This window comes from Pseudophryne corroboree, chromosome 4 (assembly GCF_028390025.1).
Source record: "Pseudophryne corroboree isolate aPseCor3 chromosome 4, aPseCor3.hap2, whole genome shotgun sequence".
Lineage (NCBI taxonomy): Eukaryota > Metazoa > Chordata > Amphibia > Anura > Myobatrachidae > Pseudophryne > Pseudophryne corroboree.
In genome coordinates, this window is record NC_086447.1 from 837,975,346 (window position 1) to 837,993,764 (window position 18,419).

The following is an 18,419-nucleotide window of genomic DNA, read 5'->3' on the forward strand; positions in this document are numbered from 1 at the left end:
CCCAGTCCCATGGCCAGACCTGCGTGTACTTAAAGATTAACCCCCTGAGTGCTGTTGAATAATCACAGTTTAATGTGACATTTTATACAAGTGCAGAAAGGATGTACAGTACAGGACACAGCATGAATTTTGCTAATCTGAAAGGTTCAGAGAACTATGCTACATGGAAATTTGCCATGGAGATGCAGCTTAAGCGGGAAAAGTTGTGGAAAGTTACTATAGACCCAGGAGCAGGTCCAAACCCAGATGACGTAGACAGAGCCATCGGGACGATAGGTTTAGCTGTGGAGCAGCATGTCTACTCAATAGTCAGTGGGAAAGTGTCAGCTAAGGACATGTGGACAGTCCTGCAAAATGCATATGAAGATAAAGGTCTAATGAAAAGGATAAGTTTAAGACACATGCTATATGGAATGAAACTGAGTGCCTGCAATGACATGAAAAATTACATTGATAAGTTATTGTCGATAGCTCAGCAGTTGGCATTTGTGGGGGCAAAGGTGGACGAGGAAGAAGTCGCAATGGCTATGTTACAGAATCTGATACCAGAATTAGATTTTTTGGTGGTTGCATTAAAGTCAAACGACACTAAACTGACAAGGGAGATTGTAAGAGCCAAGTTGCTGCAGTTCCAAGAACATATTCATGTCTAGACCATAGCTGAGGGTTCTGCCTTGATCACAAAGGGCACAAAGTCCAGAAAGCACAAATTCAAGTGTTTTTTATGTCACAAGATAGGACATAAAGCTTCAGATTGCAGAATGAGAAATTCCAGTGGTGGGCCGAAGCAGCGTGACAAGCCAAACGAGTCAGCATTGAATGTAGCAGACAGTCACAGGAAGGATTGCTGGTACATGGACTCGGAGGCCACTAGACATTTCAGTTGCAAAAATCATTGGTTCAATTCTTTAACACCGTATGTTCCCACTACAGTTACAGGGATTGGAAATAAGGCCCTTACTGCATTACAAGCTAGGACAATCACAGTACGTTTAGGAATTGGAGGTGAGACAGTTGTTACAGATATCCAAGATGTGTTATACGTGCCTGATTTAGGAAGTAATCTCATTGCTATCAGCGTCCTAAAGAAAAAAGGCTACAAAGTCCAATTTCAGAAAGGCAAATGTATGGTGCAAAATAAATGAAGGACTGTTATTGCTTCAGCAACCCGGTGCAGCCAACTATATGTCCTGGACACTGAGGAGTGTACTGCAATGATGGCTACTGATGTCAATGGAGCTGTGGCACAAAGGCTTGGGTAATCTGGGTTATGACAACGTCCAGATACTGCTAGATGGAATGGTAACAGGGATCACCGTGAGCAACGCTAAAAGACCCATGTGTGAGAGTTGCATAAAAGGCAAGCAAACTCGCAACCCATTTCCACAATCAGTTAATAGAGCAGAGACACCATTAGCTCTAGTGCACACAGATGTGTGTGGTCCAATGGAGGAAGAATCAATCAGTGGCTACAGATATTTCATGACTCTCCTTGATGATGCCACAAGCATGACACACGTGTACTTTCTTAAGGAGAAGAGTGAAGTTGTCAACAAAATTGTGGATTACAAAAATCTTGTGGAGAATCAGACAGGTCTGAAACTAAAGATCCTGAGATCAGACAATGGTGGAGAGTACAGGTATGATAACAAAGTCTTAGCTGCATTCCTTAGGAAATATGGCATAAAGCATCAGCTAACAATTGCCTACACACCTGAACAGAATGGCGTGAGTGAGCGGGCAAACCGCACAATTGTTGAGAGAGCACAGACTATGTAAAGAGATGCTGGCCTGAAAAAGAAGTTTTGAGCAGAAGCAGTATCTACTGCAGTATACCTAAAAAATCGAGCACCTACAGTGGCCGTCAAAGGTAAAACACCACTGGTGGCATGGTCCAGGAAAAAGCCAAGTATCAGTCATCTTTGGGAGCAAAGCTTTTGCACATATACCAAAGGAGAAAAGGAGAAAACTAGATCCAAAATCCATAGAATGTATAATGCTCGGATATTGCGACAAAAGCAAAGGATACAGACTTTGGGATGTTTCAAGTAAACGTCTTCTTAAATCCAGAGATGTGGTATTCTACAAGACAGCGCCACTAACTGGAGCAGTGGAGCAACAACAAAATGTATCATTGGATGTACAGGCAGCAGAAAACGTGTCTGAATCTGAGACTGTCAAAGCAGACAACAAGTCAGAGAACAGAAGTTCCATGAGGAGCAACAAAGGTGTTCCAGCCAAGAAATACAGTGAGGAGTATGCAAACATAGCTTACTGTGAACCTCAAAACATACAGGAAGCAAAGTCAAGCAGTGATTAAACAGAGTGGAAGTCAGCAATTGATACAGAACTGTCAGCACTAAATGATAACAGTACATGGACTATGGTTGATAGACCAAGCGACCGTAAAACGATTAAGAACAAGTCGGTTTTCTGCAATAAGTTGAACGCAGACGGGACAGTAGCTCATTACAAAGCCCGCCTTGTTGGCAAGGGATATACCCAGAAGTATGGAATCAATTACGGAGAGATCTACTCACCAGTCACAAGGTACTAGACCCTAAGGTTAGTGATTGCTGTTACTACATTATCTACTGTTATACCAACTAGAGTTTGATTACGGATTCCTTAATGGAGAATTGATTGAGGAAATTTATATGGAACTACCTGAACACTATGACATGGATATATTCCAAACTGGGAAGGTTTGTCTCTTAAAGAAGTCGATATACGGCCTCAAGCAAAATGGTCGTTGCTGGTATGTAAAGTTGGATGCAGCATTACTAGAAATGAACTTTGTTAGGTCAGAGACTAATCGCTGCCTATACCACAAAACTATCAAAGAAAAGTTGTTCATCATAGCTGTCTATGTGGACGATTTACTTTTGGCAGGTCAAGAAGATCACATCACTGACGTCAAGCACCAGCTTAAACAAAGATTCAAGTTGAAAGCTCTAGGCCAGGCATGTCCAAACTGCGGCCCTCCAGCTGTTGTGAAACTACACATCCCAGCATGCCCTGACACAGTTTTGCTGTCAGAGAATGCTAATGCTGTGTCAGGGCATGCTGGGATGTGTAGTTTCTCAACAGCTGGAGGGCCGAAGTTTGGACATGCCTGATCTAGGCCCTGCAAATCACCTATTAGGTATGAAAATTGTACAAAACCTGCAAGAGGGAACTGTCACAATTGACCAACAAACATACATTGAGGCAATAATTTCCAAAGTATGGAATGACAGATGCAAAACCAGTAAGTACTCCCACTGATAAAAGTGTAAATTCACCAAGCAGCAAAAGGGATACAGAGGAAATGCAAGAAATCCCTAATCAAAATGCCACTGGTAGTTTGATGTATGCAAGCATTGGGACACGTCCAGACATCACATATGCAGTGAGTCGGCCAAGCCAATTCGCAAATAATCCTGGGAGACAACACTGGATTGCAGTAAAGAGAGGACTAAGGTACATCAAAGGTGCAAGTTCACTAAAGCTGAAATTTACGGGATCATCGGATACCAGCTTAAAAGTATTCTGTGACGCCGACTGCTGATCAGATGAGGATGATAGACGTTTTTATGCTGGATACCTGTTTGCACTGGCAGGCACAGCCGTAAGCTGGGCAAGTAGGAAACAACCCACAGTTGCTCTTTCTACAACAGAGGCAGAGTACATGGCACTCATAGAAACTTCAAAAGAAGCGCTTTGGATAAGAGAGACATTATGTGAATTAGGTCTTCCTTACCACAATGAGATCATCAACATAAAGTGTGATAACAAGGGAGCAATTGATCTTTCTTGTAGCACAAAGCATCATGGACGGTCTAAGCACATTGCTATAAGACATCATTTCATTCATGAGTTGGTGGAAAGCAAGTCCGTCAATGTGGAATATGTTGCAAGTGAAGAAAATATTGGCAACATGTTGACAAAAGGACTGTCATCACACTTGCTACTTGCATTCCTGATGGAATGTGGACTAGAATATGGTTAATGTTGATTTATTCTTATTCTGTTTTTGCTTCACGTAATGTTTTCGGTTACAGGAGTGACTTTATTGATTTTTTTTATAAAATGTCATGTTCTTTAACTTTGTGACCGGAGACAGTCTTGAGCGAGGGAAAGTGTTAGGATATGGTGCGCTCTGTACATGTCTCCTTCTGTGTACCAGTCTATGGGTGCATCCCCTAATGTCAGACCTCTAGTGCCAGGAGTCACTGGGAGGCGGAGTTATATGATGTAGTTCTTGTTCCTCCATCTCAGGGAGAGTGAGGAGAGTGTGACAGAGACTGAGAGACAGAGTCCATGTGTACAAGTGTGCAGAGCTGTGACTGGGAGCAGATCTCAGCTACAGAGACTCACAGTGTTCCAGTGCATGCATCATCTTCTCTACAGCTGGGAGTCAGACTGCACGGCTGTGCAGTCCTCCATCACAGACATCACCTGATAAGTACCACTACCTAATGCTATTACCTTGTGGGATATATGGGCTCCTGATTATCGATATCAGTGTTACATCTGAGTCAACTGTGTTCACCAAATCAACCTGCATTACTGTTTAAGTCATCTAGTGTGTGGACTAATGTCACTGAACCAGATAGCCCAGTATACTCTGCCAACAGTGTGCACATTGTGCATGTTATGAAGTGGTGCGCATCAAATGATCATACGTGCAGCCCATATTAACCGTCGTAATTGTAAGAACATCGTACCATGGGCCTAATTCAGTCCTGATTGCAGCAGAAAATGTTTTCTCTGATGAGCAAAACCACGTGCACTGCATGGGGCAGATAAATAATGTGCAGAGAGAGTTAGATTTGGGTGGGGTGTGTTCAAACTGAAATCTAAATTGTAGTGTAAAAGTAAAGCAGCCAATATTTACCCTGCACAGAAACAATATAACCCACCTAAATCTAACTCTCTCGGCACATGGTTTTGCCCATTAGAGAAAAATGTTGATGTTGCGATCAGGCCTGAATTAGGCCCCATGTTTGATGTACATACGATGCATCGTACGATTTTGAGTGGCATTTCCCTGTTTGTTTTTTTTAATTAAATTTTTTTGGTGAGGCACATCATCAATCGTTTAACGACCCTTCATGTGTCCAGAGCCCCAAATCGTGTGTCCAGAGCTGCCGGGGTAAATTAAGGGAAATCGGGCCTGGAATCGGATCGGATGCAGGTCATCCTGCTGTATGGCCAGCATTACACAGAACCTTGTTCAATTCTCTCACTCAGTGAGAATATTGACATGTATTATTTTAACGAGTACCTACAGTACATTAGATCCTCATCTATTCATATCTGCAGACACTGTTTGATGGGTGCGATGCAGGGACGTCACTGGTGTGGTGGAACCCCTATAACAGGCATGTCAAACTCATGGTCATCCAGCTGTTGTGAAACTACATATCCCAGCATGCTTTACCAGCTGATCAGTGGAAGGTATGCTGGCAAAGCATCCTGGGACTTGTAGTTTCACAACAGCTGGAGGGCCACGCGTTTGCCGTGCCTGCCCTAGAGGGTCTTATGCTGGTTGCTTCTTTCTACGAACCAATTGGATTTCAGTTTTTATGTTTGATCAGTCCCTAGAAGTATATTTCTCCAAAAAAATGCAATGTACAGACACAACCCTTACAGTTTGATTGTACAGTATGTATAGATTTTCCACTTTCTTGTTTTCAGAACTTTCTGAATAAATTGCCATTTTAAAAGATGCAAACTGCTTTAACCCTTTGTGATGTGTCCAACTTTGATTAAAGTGTCTGACTTTACGGTAGACATTTAGAAGTGTATCTTTGTGTGGCCCATAGGCCATGTGCAAGCTAACATATACTGTAGATGATGGTAAATGATGTGTCACACCTGTGTTCCAGCGTTATCTCTATACTGCTAGTACAGTTAGCTTTATCATAAGTATGTCTAAGGGTGTGTAAACACAGTGAGATATTTTCTTTCGATTTTGACTATATAGTCAAAATCGCAAGAAAAGTTAGTGCAGATCGCAAGGTGAAAGTCCCGATTCGATCCCGATGCGCGGTCCCGCCAGGTCAGCATCGCAAGAAAAGATAGACTGTGCAGGCAAGTCAATCCTTGCTAGATCGGTGTACTATCTAGTTCATTTCACATGTCAATGACATCTCACATAAGCCAAAATCTCACATAAGCCAAAATTGTAAGCACACATAGGGGGTCATTCCGAGTTGTTCGCTCGTTATTTTTTTCTCGCAACGGAGCGATTAGTCGCTAATGCGCATGCGCAATGTCCGCAGTGCGACTGCGCCAAGTAAATTTGCTATGCAGTTAGGTATTTTACTCACGGCATTACGAGGTTTTTTCTTCGTTCTGGTGATCGGAGTGTGATTGACAGGAAGTGGGTGTTTCTGGGCGGAAACTGGCCGTTTTATGGGTGTGTGCGAAAAACCGCTACCGTTTCTGGGAAAAACGCGGGAGTGGCTGGAGAAACGGAGGAGTGTCTGGGCGAACGCTGGGTGTGTTTGTGACGTCAAACCAGGAACGACAAGCACTGAACTGATCGCAGATGCCGAGTAAGTCTCGAGCTACTCAGAAACTGCACAGAGAAGTCTTTTCGCAATATTGCGAATCTTTCGTTCGCAATTTTGATAAGCTAAGATTCACTCCCAGTAGGCGGCGGCTTAGCGTGTGCAAAGCTGCTAAAAGCAGCTTGCGAGCGAACAACTCGGAATGACCCCCATAGTCCATATCTCAAGAAAAGTTAGTAAAAATCGGTGGTGCTGGGTTCCGGGGAGTTCAAGGGGAATCGCAAGTGAAAATTGGGCATAGCAAGGATCTCACCGTGTGTACACACCCGTAGGCAGATATCAAGATACTGTATTCCTAACAGGTATATTTCTAGAGACTTTGTTGGCATATTTTAGGGGCAGTGAACATGCACCGTTATAAAGGAATTATATGCAAAATGAATGCAATTTCATTTTGACCGATCTCATTAACAAAGATCACATGGTGTGGATCTTATTTTTGCAGCTTTCACACTGCTCTCTTGCATGAGCTGGGTATATGATCCCAGCGGTCATAAAACCGACGCCAGGATCCCGGCCGCCAGAATGCTGGCAGGGGGGCAAGCGTAACGAAGCCCCTTACCACAGGTTCTGTTCCCACTCTGTGGGTGTCATGGACACCCACCAGCATGAATAGCCCTGGCGCAGCTGCCGGCATTCTGGCGGCCTGGGATCCCAGCGTCGGTATTATGACCACCGAAATCCCGACCGCCGGAAACATAACTACATTCTTCTTGTATGAATCCCTGGTCAATGAGCTGGCACCAAAGCTTGGGTGGCTTTGGGTGAGGTTTAACATTGTCTGAACACGTAGCAAAAAGTTGCATTATTAAATTGTGGCTTAGAACACCAAGGGGAACATCTAATAGGGTCCGAGTCTGCAGGATGCCGTCTGATCTCGGACATTTTTTTAAAGGGGCAATCATTTACAAGGCAAAACCATACCTTGTAAAAGACTGCCGCTTTAAAAAATCGCCAACTCGGACCCTATTACATACGCCCCCAAGACTCTAATACCCCTCCCCTTGGGTCTATGGCCACATGCTGTTAAGTGGAAAGAATTTGCTACTGTAACCACAATCTAATTTTAGGGGTATATTGTCATCTATTTATGATTTCTGCATTTTAAGGTTCTGAACATATCTACTCAATGCATTTCTCTAGGCTTTTGAATTTTTCTACTATAATTGTATTACTTTCGTAAACCACAGTCCCCTTGCACACCCTAGCACCCATGCGCTCTCTGCGTGAGATACAATGGCATATTACTATTTGCAGAGCAATTCTGTCATATTCAAGGGTAACAATAATAAACAAATCAAAGTCTCTAATGGAAAACACGGAGGGGTGTTCTAACACAGGAAAGGCAATAACTGCTTCCAATAAATGTATGTTCCCCGAAGCTGAATGGCCCTTCTCAGCATAGCTATTACAACTCAGTAAGCAGTGTTACGTTGTAGGGACTGGCTTTTGTCCCAGTGAAAGTAGAGTTTATACTAAGTTTTTATTTTATTGGAACTGAAAAAACTATTGTAAGAAACAAGAAAAAAACATTTGCTATGCCATAAAAACTACACTATGATTTGTTGGGTGCAGTAAAACACGGAGGAATCTCTTGCGGCTTCTGTAGTTTTACTGTAGGGAAATGTACACTCTAAGTTAATGATTTCCACTAGTAATAACTGAGTTCCTCCTAGCAGGTAGGTAAAACCATACTGAGTGCTTGAATCAGGGATGGACGCAATGCCTCAGTTTGGAGACGCTTTGGTTAGATGCCATTATCCTATTAAACATGGGGCAGATGTATTAAGCCTGTAGAAGTGATAAAGCAGTTATAAGTGCAAAGTGATAATGCACCAACCAATCAGCTCCAATATGTAAGTTGACAATTAGGAGCTGATTGGCTGGTGCGTTATCACCTTCCACTTTTCACTGCTTAATCACTTCTCCAGACTTAATACATCTACCCCCTTATGGGGCAGATGTACTAAGTCTTGGAGAGTGATAAAATGGACAGGGATAAAGTACCAACCAATCAGCTCCTGTCACTTTTTCAAACACATCCTGTAACATGACAGTTAGGAGCTGATTGGCTGGCACTTTATCTTCATCCACTTTATCTCTCTCCAAGGCTTAGTACATCTCCCCTATGTGCTAGAAGACAGAGAGAACTGAGGAAATATTTACTGGCTATATAATTTTTTATCTACTGGATGCCATAGAGCAATAATTTCCAAACTCTGTTCTCAGGAAGCACAAACAGTCCAGGTTGCAAGTATAGCCATGCTTGGCCCCAGGAGACTGAATTAGTACCTCAGTCAATTTGATTTAATCATCTGTGCTAAGCCATGGATATCTTTAAAACCTGGAATGTTAGTGCCCCTTGAGGACAGCATTTGGGAACCTCTGCCATAGAGCGTCTGGATGTTTTGTTTCAGGTGGTTGGAGAGTGTTGAGAGTGTGTTTGAAAAATTACAGTTAGGAGCTGATTGGCTGGTACTTTATCTCTCTCCAAGGCTTAGTCCATAGACCCCAAAGTACCAACCAACCAACCAGTTCCTGCCATTTTTCAAACACAGCCTGTAGAGTTAACATGGGTGACATTATATCTTCTTTATCATATGTGGAGCTTCCTTGGTTTTCTTCCTGTATTTTTTGTTTTCTATGTCATCCTATATTTTTGTATGTTTGCTGAAAATTAAAACCCAATAAATATTTTTGTGGAAAAAAAGCAAAAACAAACACACCCTCTAACATGACAATAGCTGGTTGGCTGGTACTTTATCTCCGCCCATTTTATCTCTCTCCAACACTTAGTACATAGATCCCAAGGTGGAGAGAGATAAACTACCAACCAATCAGCTCCTGTGATTTTTCAAATACAGCCTATAACATGGCAGTTAGGGGCTGATTGGCTGGTACTTCCTCTCCTTCCAAGGCGTAGTACCTCTCGCCCTCTATCTCTGCAAGTAAAGCACTTTCATGATCAAAGTTTTGCATGGTAAAAGTGGGATGTTTCATTAAAAGCAGTCTCTCTTGCTGTATTACATGTGTTGTGTTTGACATATTGAGACACACAGTAAGCAACACACTCTCTGCTATCCCACCTGCTCCGGGTGACGACGGTTCAAACACACTGGAAGAGTCACTGCATGCATTGGACGCTTGTTCTGCGAGCTTCTTCTTTGCACTTCCATCAGACGACTTGTGGGATTTCTTTTTATTCTTCACTAGGATTTTATACTTCAGATCCATAGGGCTTGGAAGAGGGACCCCTGATTCAAGCTATGATGTTGAAGAAGCATCATTTCAGAATAAAGAAAATGCAATTTTAAATTAGCATAGAAAACATTTTTAGTAAATATAGGCAATAGAGAGGGATGAAATATATCTGAAAGCAGCCTAGGTTATTCTTGACCTTGTAACTTCAGAGATAATACTGTACTATAAAGAAGTGACTACAGTTCCACTTGTGACCAACAGATGGTGATAGAGAGACAAATAGTTTTACAGTGTATCTTTACTAAACTGGTACAGTAAAAGGATTAAGAATATAAACGATAAATTGTTTTTTTTAGAATAAAGTTCTATATGTTTGTATAATAATAATAATAATAATAATAATAATAATATTGTGATGTTAGGGTAAAATCCCCCAAGAAAAACTTTTATTTTGTTAATACAAATATTAACTGAAGAAGTTAAAACATATATTTGTCCGATATGTATTATGTATTGCAACCCATACAAAAGAGAATGAATATGCATCATGACAAAATAAAACAAAATATAACAAAAGTATATATATATATATATATATATATATATATATTCAGCATATTAATCATATTACATATTTCCATAGACAGCTATAATTTCCAAAGAACAGTGGTTCGGTATGTCTGACTGGCGGACGGGATGCCAACGATCACAATACCGATGCCGTCATCTCGATCTTTAATATCCCGACAGGGGCAAGGTAAGTATAGTATCCCCTCTCCCCTACCCCATAACCCTCTGTTTCCGCATCCCAACCCTAACTTCCCCCATCCTTAGTGTCTAACCCTAACCTCCCCCTGGTTGTGCCTAAACCTAACCCCCCCTCCCTGCAGCCTAACCCTAACACCCCCCCACCCTTTTAGTGCCTAAACTTAACCTCCCGTCAGTGGTACCTAACCTTAACCCCCGCCCCGCAGCCTAACCTACCTCTCCACCCCCCACCCCCACCCTCCGCCTAACCATAACCCCGCTGGGTGGCACCTACACCTAACCTCCCCCCAACCCTAATCCTAACACGCCCGCTATAGTTACAGTTGGGATGCCAGCTGTTGGGATTCCGGCGTCCGCATTCTGATGGGTGTCGGGATTCCGACTGCCAGGATCCTGACCCCCAATATCTTAACCGCATCCCATAATGAGGTCTTACCTGGTACTTTTCTAGTGGCTCTGTCAGCAGCCCATCCCCAAAGATCAGCTTACAGTACTCCGCCATCTTGGCCTGTTGTTTTGGTCTGTAAAACATAATGAAAAACATTTACATATTGAACATTATGCTATAAAGTCCTGTCTGAAAGTGTCTGTAATTGGTTTTCATGGTAATACGCAGGACTGAACCTATAATTAGACAGGCTGAGACGGATGACTAAGGCACAGGATTGGGGGTCAGTGCAATATAGGGAATAATTTACAGAAACTATTTCTCAAGCAAAAGTAAAAATGAGTGGTTTCAACCAGATCTAAAAATGACTGTCATGGCTCCTGCAACTGTATGCAAATCCTTGTGTATATCCATGCGTATAACTGTACCAGGACTGAGATGCCCACTTTCAGCGTCTATAGACGATGTAGTAGCATCAGTGCGCCTTTAGATGCCACCATTGGTTGCACCATGGAAAATCGCACCAGCTCTGTGCAGATTTTCTGTCTGACCATGGCCTCCTACGTCATCGACTGTGCGTTTGTGTATGCATCCACTTTTGATGACACACCTGCAAGACCACCAAACACGCCCATGTCACGGACATTTTTGTGCAAATTAATAGTAACCACCCAATCACCTGCAGCCCCACCTCTAAAGCCACCACTGGTCAATGCCATTTTTAGTAAGCAACATCAAGTGATCATTCCGGTTACTGTGCCAGGCACCGAACTGACAAGATCCAATCTTGGACATGTCAATCAGATTTACGGATATTACAAACAACAGACAGATAAAAATTTGTGCTTGAAGGAGGAAACCACATTGGTGAGACAGTGGTGGGACAAAGCTGAAGATAGTAGTCTGAGTCTCCGTAGGAAAAGGCAGTAACTGAACATTGGTTTGGAGAAGGGTAAACGTTCTGTTAAAGGGCCCGGGTTCCATTAATGATGCACTTACATTCAAAACCTTACAATTTTGTCTAAGGCTAGGGATTAACATTCACGAAAAATCCCCAAATGCATTTTAATTATGACATAAAATACATTTACAAATCTGCTACTTTCACCTACAGCAAACTTTTAATGTCATTTTGCTGTATCTGAATATGCTACATGGAACCTTAATGGTCTCACTGACTCCTGAATTGCCGTGTTTGGCTTCTGAACTATAATATCTAACCACCTGCGCTCTATTGTGCTGGTCCTTAGGTGGCGCTAGAGCCTACAATAGAGCAGCTTATAGTAATAGCAAATCATGATCTAGTATCCTGACTTTAGGTCGACAACACTTACTGTAGGTCAACACTCATTAGGTCGACCACTATAGGTTGACATGCATTAGTTTGACATGGTCATTGGGTCGACTTGGCAAAGGTCGACACATGAGTTTCTTAAAAAAAAATTACTATACGATCCACGTGGACTGCGATTGGGAATAGTAACCTGTGCCGAGTGCAGCGGTAGCGGAGTGAGGCACCTTGCCCGAAGCATGGCGAGCGAAGCAAAGCGAGCCATACGAGGGGACATGGTGCAATAATTGGGGTTCCCAGTCACTTTACGAAGAAAACACAATTTAAAAAAAAAATTAAAAAAATCTCATGTCAACTTTTTCACATGTCGACATAATGACAGTGTCGACCTATTTCAGGCGTCGGCCTAGTCACTCTCGACCTAATGACTGTCGACCTAGTTACTGTTGGCATAATGATCCACACGCCATGATCTACAGTGACAATATTAAGCTACAGACTCCAATGGAGGCATCCTTCCTGTCCTGTCCCAACACCAGCCTTGCATATAAATGTAACACAGCTCTGCATTTATATAAAATGTATTTATTCCTTCAGAAACATTATTATACTGTGTAAAAATGTTCATGGTTACCAATAGCATAATTATATTAAAAGTTCCAAAAGTTTTACTAAACTTTAAATACTACTGGAATCATGAACAAATTGATGATGATGACCGTCGCAGCGTATTTACTCTGGCCGCACTGAGATTCCCTCGGAAGTATCTTTATGCAGACAATTGTGTAATTTCCATTTCATGTTTGTAACCTTATGAGAACCTGTAATGAAAAATACATAAAGGCCCATATGGAATATCCTGGTAGTTGCAGGTACTGATTCTGGCAATTTAACCCCAGACCTAAATCGGCTATTATTTCAACAAGCAAAAACCTGGTTTTGCATTTGAAATTTTTGCCAGTTTATATCTATAGTCTAAACCGCTGAAATCACGCCGGATCCTCCAACTCCCAACATTTGGGCCAACGATGTGTAAGATTCACAATGAACCACTGAATATTAATCAAGACAACGGTTAAAGACAGTTGACGATTATGTTATCATATCGGATAATTCTTTCCTATACCTGTACCACTGGGATAACTATATAGCATAAGCTAATAATTGTTTCTAAATATAAAAATGTATTAAACGGGGATGGAATGTTGATGATTTTCGTTCTGTCATGTCAGACACAAAACAGGCGATTTACAAGCTCATCCCCCGCAGGTTTTATAATCTCTTGTCCAGCGGAGTGTAAGTGCTACATAAAAGCTGACACTTTTTGCTTGGGGGACTAGAAAGCATGCCTCCGACTGCAGAGCACTCCGCTGACCACATAAGACTGTGTACTAGGCAGCTGTGCAAAATCATCCTGATGAAATCCTCCAGGGAAGTTCTAGCTATCCATAGCTGTTAAACTGACTTCCTGGGAGAGTACAGATGGATCCGAGTAATTGTGCAATGCAAGGATATTCTGGCTTGGCCCCCAAGCACTCCTGTTGTCTCTTCTGCGCACTGTCCTGCTGGACTGAAATTATATGAGATAAAGCTCCAGAGTGTGACAACTGAAAGGAAGTAACCTAGTTTACTTTGACAGCACTATGTTAAATACAACTAATATTAATGAACAGACGGATTTTTCCAACAGGGAGCAGGACAGCAGATGGGTGACCGTCACATTAATAAATAAATAGTTATACATATAGTAAATGATTAGTTGTTGCATGGTCTCTAGGATTTGGGAACAGGGAGTCATTAAAATGGGTCATCAGTTATTTTCATTTTTTCATGAACCCTGGGGTTCCGTTTTGCATTTCTCACTATGATATAAAAGCTGACAATACATCTTTTTCAAACTCAAAGCATATACAAAATACAACTCTTACAAAAATATAAATAGTCCAAGGTAAGGTACTCATACTTGTACAACTGTGGGGGATTCTGACCGCTAGCAGGTTCCCTGGCCCACACAGTCCTTCCCATCTATTCTTTGGGCACCAATGCATTTTGCAGAATGTCTAAAACCCAACACATTTTGCAGCATGTCTAAAAACCAATGCATTTTGCAGCATGTACACATTTTGCAGAATGTTTAAAACCCAATGCACTTTCCAGCATGTCTAAAACCCAGCACATTTTGCAGTATGTCTAAAACCCAACGAATTTTGCAGCTTCTCTAAAATCCAACGCATTTTGCAGCTTGTCTAATTCATAGTGTCTAAACCTTCCAACGACCTATTTACCATCCTGTACAGCTATTACTAATATGAAATTGTTACAACTGTACAAAAAACACAGGATCGCTACTTTTAAAAAATATAATTGGAAAAATCTTTCATTGCTCCTACGACAATTTACAAATGTTGCTTGAGAACAAGATTTTACAAATGGGAAGCGGATGACATATGAAACTGAAATGTTTTTATTAATTTAGATTTCATTCTTTTCCAAAATTTTACTGATGTATAGCATTTCAGTGCAATGAGTTTAATTACATGTTTCCTACACAAACTTAAAACATTTTCTCAACATACTCATAAACACATCTCAAAGTGCAAACTAATGTTTTGATCTTTAGTTTATAATTGGAACTATGGTGGAAATATTTCTCAAAATGTATTTCGATCTTGTTACTAAAATAACTAAAACTTGAACTTGATTTAAATGAAAGTGTCAGAACCTTTTTTATTTCATGCACTCAAACGAAAACCGTCATATGCTCAGGGACTAGACACACAAACAAACATATGCCCTTTAAATGAAACATATTGAACTCATTCAAAACCTATAAAAGTGAAATGAGGATGATTATTTTTCTCCCAAAATACTTAAGTTTCATCATAGCGCATTCCAGAGATTTTTACATACTGAGATCTGTAGTTTTATAAAATATAGCTACTGTTGTCTACATGCATTTTTAGTAGATTTTCTCTAGTCAGCTCAGGAGTCTATTAACTGCTGATTATTGTGCAGACTGATAATACTGCACGCAGGGGCAGAGCCCAAATCACAAGAGGCACTAATATGGCAGCTGGCGCAAGTGCAGAAGATAGCATAGACTGGCACAGTACCAGGCTCTTTGCTGTCCGCTGCCAGTTTATGTTTCCTGATAAATATTTCCGGGGGGGGGAACCTGACATATGGCACTGGCCGATAGTTAGATTGTGGTATGGAACCAAATGTGAGGAGGGAATGTGTGCCCGGGTGTATTCTTGGTTACCTGCATATTTCAAACTCTCCAACACTTCTAATATGAAGACTTGGACCCCATTCAGTAGGTCAAAAACCTGATCAGCCAGCGTCCTACTACAATCAGATATAGAACTACTACTATGGAAGCACTGACCTATTCTGAGTAAAAATATGGTACTATTGGGTGTTGCGAAATTACTGGTACTGACTGCAATCAACCGATCCACAATGTGTATTTCTGCAAAGCAACCTGCCATTTGTATAGATAGAGACGCACCTCATTCACAACAGTAGATGAGTAAGAGACAATGGGGGTCATTCCGAGTTGATCAGTGCAGCGATTATGGCAGATTGGGGCTAATCTGTGCATGTGTATGCACCGCAATGCGCGGGCGCGTCGTACAAGTACAAAGAGCTTTGTGGTTTTGCACAGGTTCTAGCGACGCTTCCAGTCGCACTGGCCGACCCAAGGATATTGACAGGTAGTGGGAGTTTTTGGGTGTCAACTGACCGTTTTCTGGGAGCGTTTGGAAAAACGCAGGCATGGCCGGGCGTTTGCTGGGCGGGTATCTGACGTCAATACCGGGACCTTCGTCGCAGCAATCATCGCACAGAATAAGTAACTACAGGGCTGGTCTTGTTCTGCACAAAACCTGTTTGCTGCCGCTCGGCTGCACAGGCGTTCGCACTCTTGCAAAGCAAAAATACACTACCCTGTGGGCGGCGACTATGCGTTTGCACGGCTGCTAAAAGTAGCTAGCGAGCGATCAACTCGGAATGAGGGACAATAGGCGGGATGCACCAATGCTAAAAATGCGCCCAAGCCTCTGAAATTGCAGTTTTCGGAGGTTTGGTCGCAAACTACGTGTGCACCAAGCTCCAGAATATGATACATTCCAGGGCTTGGATGCAGTGGGCAACACCATCTTTAGGGGGCGTTACCCTATGGAAGCCTATGGTCTTCTTTCCATGATTCTCCCAGAGGGGAATCTAATAGGAACCCATCCCAGCACCTCCCGCGGCACATGCAGCAGTCGACACATGTGCAGAAGGACTTCTAAGTCCTAAACCCGGAAGTCCTTTTATGGCAAAGCACAGCTCTTACCAGGAAAGCTGTCCTCTGTGATTTTTTATTTACGCATACAGCATTAATAACCAACATTATGGCTTCCGGTTCCGGCGCGGCTAATGTAAGGCAGGCGTCCTTTTTGCTCGGTGCCGTCCGCTTACTATACCGAGCTAGGGCTTTCTAAGCCCACCCAAACAAACCTGTGACCCCTCTGAGGCTGCGGCGGTGCCAGGACGCCTTGCTGCGGGTGCCTCCCGGCGCTTCAGAGCTGGGGTGACGGGAGCTGGCCGCGTCCCGCCTGTGGGCTGTGCTGCGGTCTCCCACACGGCCGTCTGCAGTGCTTCTGACCAGATCTAGCTGCCGCCCGGCCCACCCTATAGGTCCGGTAACCCCCTCAGAAAAGACAGTATCGCCCGGACATCGTGCCGCAGGTGCTTCCCGGTGCTCCGGAGCTCAGGTGAGGGGGCCCTTCTGCATCTCCCTAGTGTGCGCCATGGTGGTCTCTCTCTCCCCCACTGACATCCTCTACAGTGCTGCTAACCCGCTCTGGCTGCTGGCTCTCCTTTGGCTTGCCGTACTCGGAGTTGATAACTCCTTTATTACATAGTTACGCACTCCAGCCTCATCCAGCAGTGCCTCAGGCTATATATAGGCACGTGCTTGTGCCACTGGTGATGCCACATATTGGATCGGTGGGTGTTTGTGTGTTAGGCACTAGGGAAATTGTTACACTTTTGCTGCACACTGGCCTATGGACAGATATTTAACTGGTCAGATGACTGGTAAGCACCCCCATGCGGAATGCACTGCACCCCACAAAATGGCCGCCGGGGCAGGTGTTGGCGGGGAATCTTCTTCCATTAGCCTTCCTCAGCTGTTGCCATCGGCTGCTTCCTCCTCGACAACCCTGCAACCTCACACAGTTCCTGACAAAATCCACCAGCCCTCAGCTACTCCCCCCCTTCTTCCCTCACATATGCTGATGTTGTGCAGGCTGTGAGGGAGACGGTGCAGCCTATGCTAAAGGAACAAGTTGCGGTGAACGCAGCTGCCCTTCAACAAGCAGTCATGGACATTAAGAGTCAATGCAAACAGCTAACTAAGCGGGTATTGGCAGTGGAACACACCGCCGGTGAAAATTTCCAGGCCATTTCCTCCCTGCAGGATTTAACCGTCCAGCTGAAACAATCTGACACACAAGTATGGGCTAAACTTGACGACTTGGAAAATAGATCCCAAAAAAACAATTTGAGGATAGTAGGCCTCCCAGAATCCCTTAAAGGGCCAGCCTTTTACCTCTTTTTGAGACAAACCTTACCTGAATTGCTTGACATACAAGACGTTTGCTCAGACCTTGTGATAGAGAGGGCTCATCGAACGGGTCAACTACGAGACTCCTCCTCCTCTAGGCCTCGTGTCGTCCTGTTTAAGTGCTTGAACTTTATACACAAGGAATCCATCTGATCTGCTTCTCGACGAAAGAGGGATCTTTCATGGAATGGCTCGAAGATTCTAATTTTTCAGGACTACTCCCCAGAATTGACACGGCTTCGTAAAGCCTTTACCCCGGTGTGCTCACATTTGATCCAGGACGGAAGGAAATTCGCCCTACTCTACACAGCTTGTCTGAGAATTTTCAATGGCATGTCCTTCAAGGATTTTTCTGCACCTGATGATGCGATGGCATATGTAAAGGAACAAGCGAACCCGTTGACAGATGACGATACCTGAGCGGACTACCTATCCTTATATCTCGTCCTATTTGATATCCATTTTCACTGGCATCTACTGCTCAAGAACTTCCCTCAGCAGTAGTGCATGGATTTGCTAAGTTCCTACCTACTTCCTATTATGTCGCTACTGCTGATGTTGGGACGGTTCTCATGGCGGTGATGTATCAAATTTGCA

At 43.1% G+C, this 18,419-nt stretch overlaps 1 protein-coding gene across 3 annotated transcripts in view; it reads right to left on the reverse strand.

The window, feature by feature from the left end:
* PLCB1 (phospholipase C beta 1) overlaps window positions 1-18,419 on the reverse strand; it is a 1,298,702-nt gene that overhangs the window by 332,467 nt on the left and 947,816 nt on the right. For all 3 annotated transcript variants that reach the window (XM_063918579.1, XM_063918581.1, XM_063918580.1), the window contains 2 exons: window positions 10,966-11,050; window positions 9,647-9,824 (listed from right to left, as the gene is read on the reverse strand). In XM_063918579.1, the coding sequence (XP_063774649.1) occupies window positions 9,647-9,824; window positions 10,966-11,050 (263 nt within the window). The remainder of the gene's footprint in view (window positions 1-9,646; window positions 9,825-10,965; window positions 11,051-18,419) is intronic.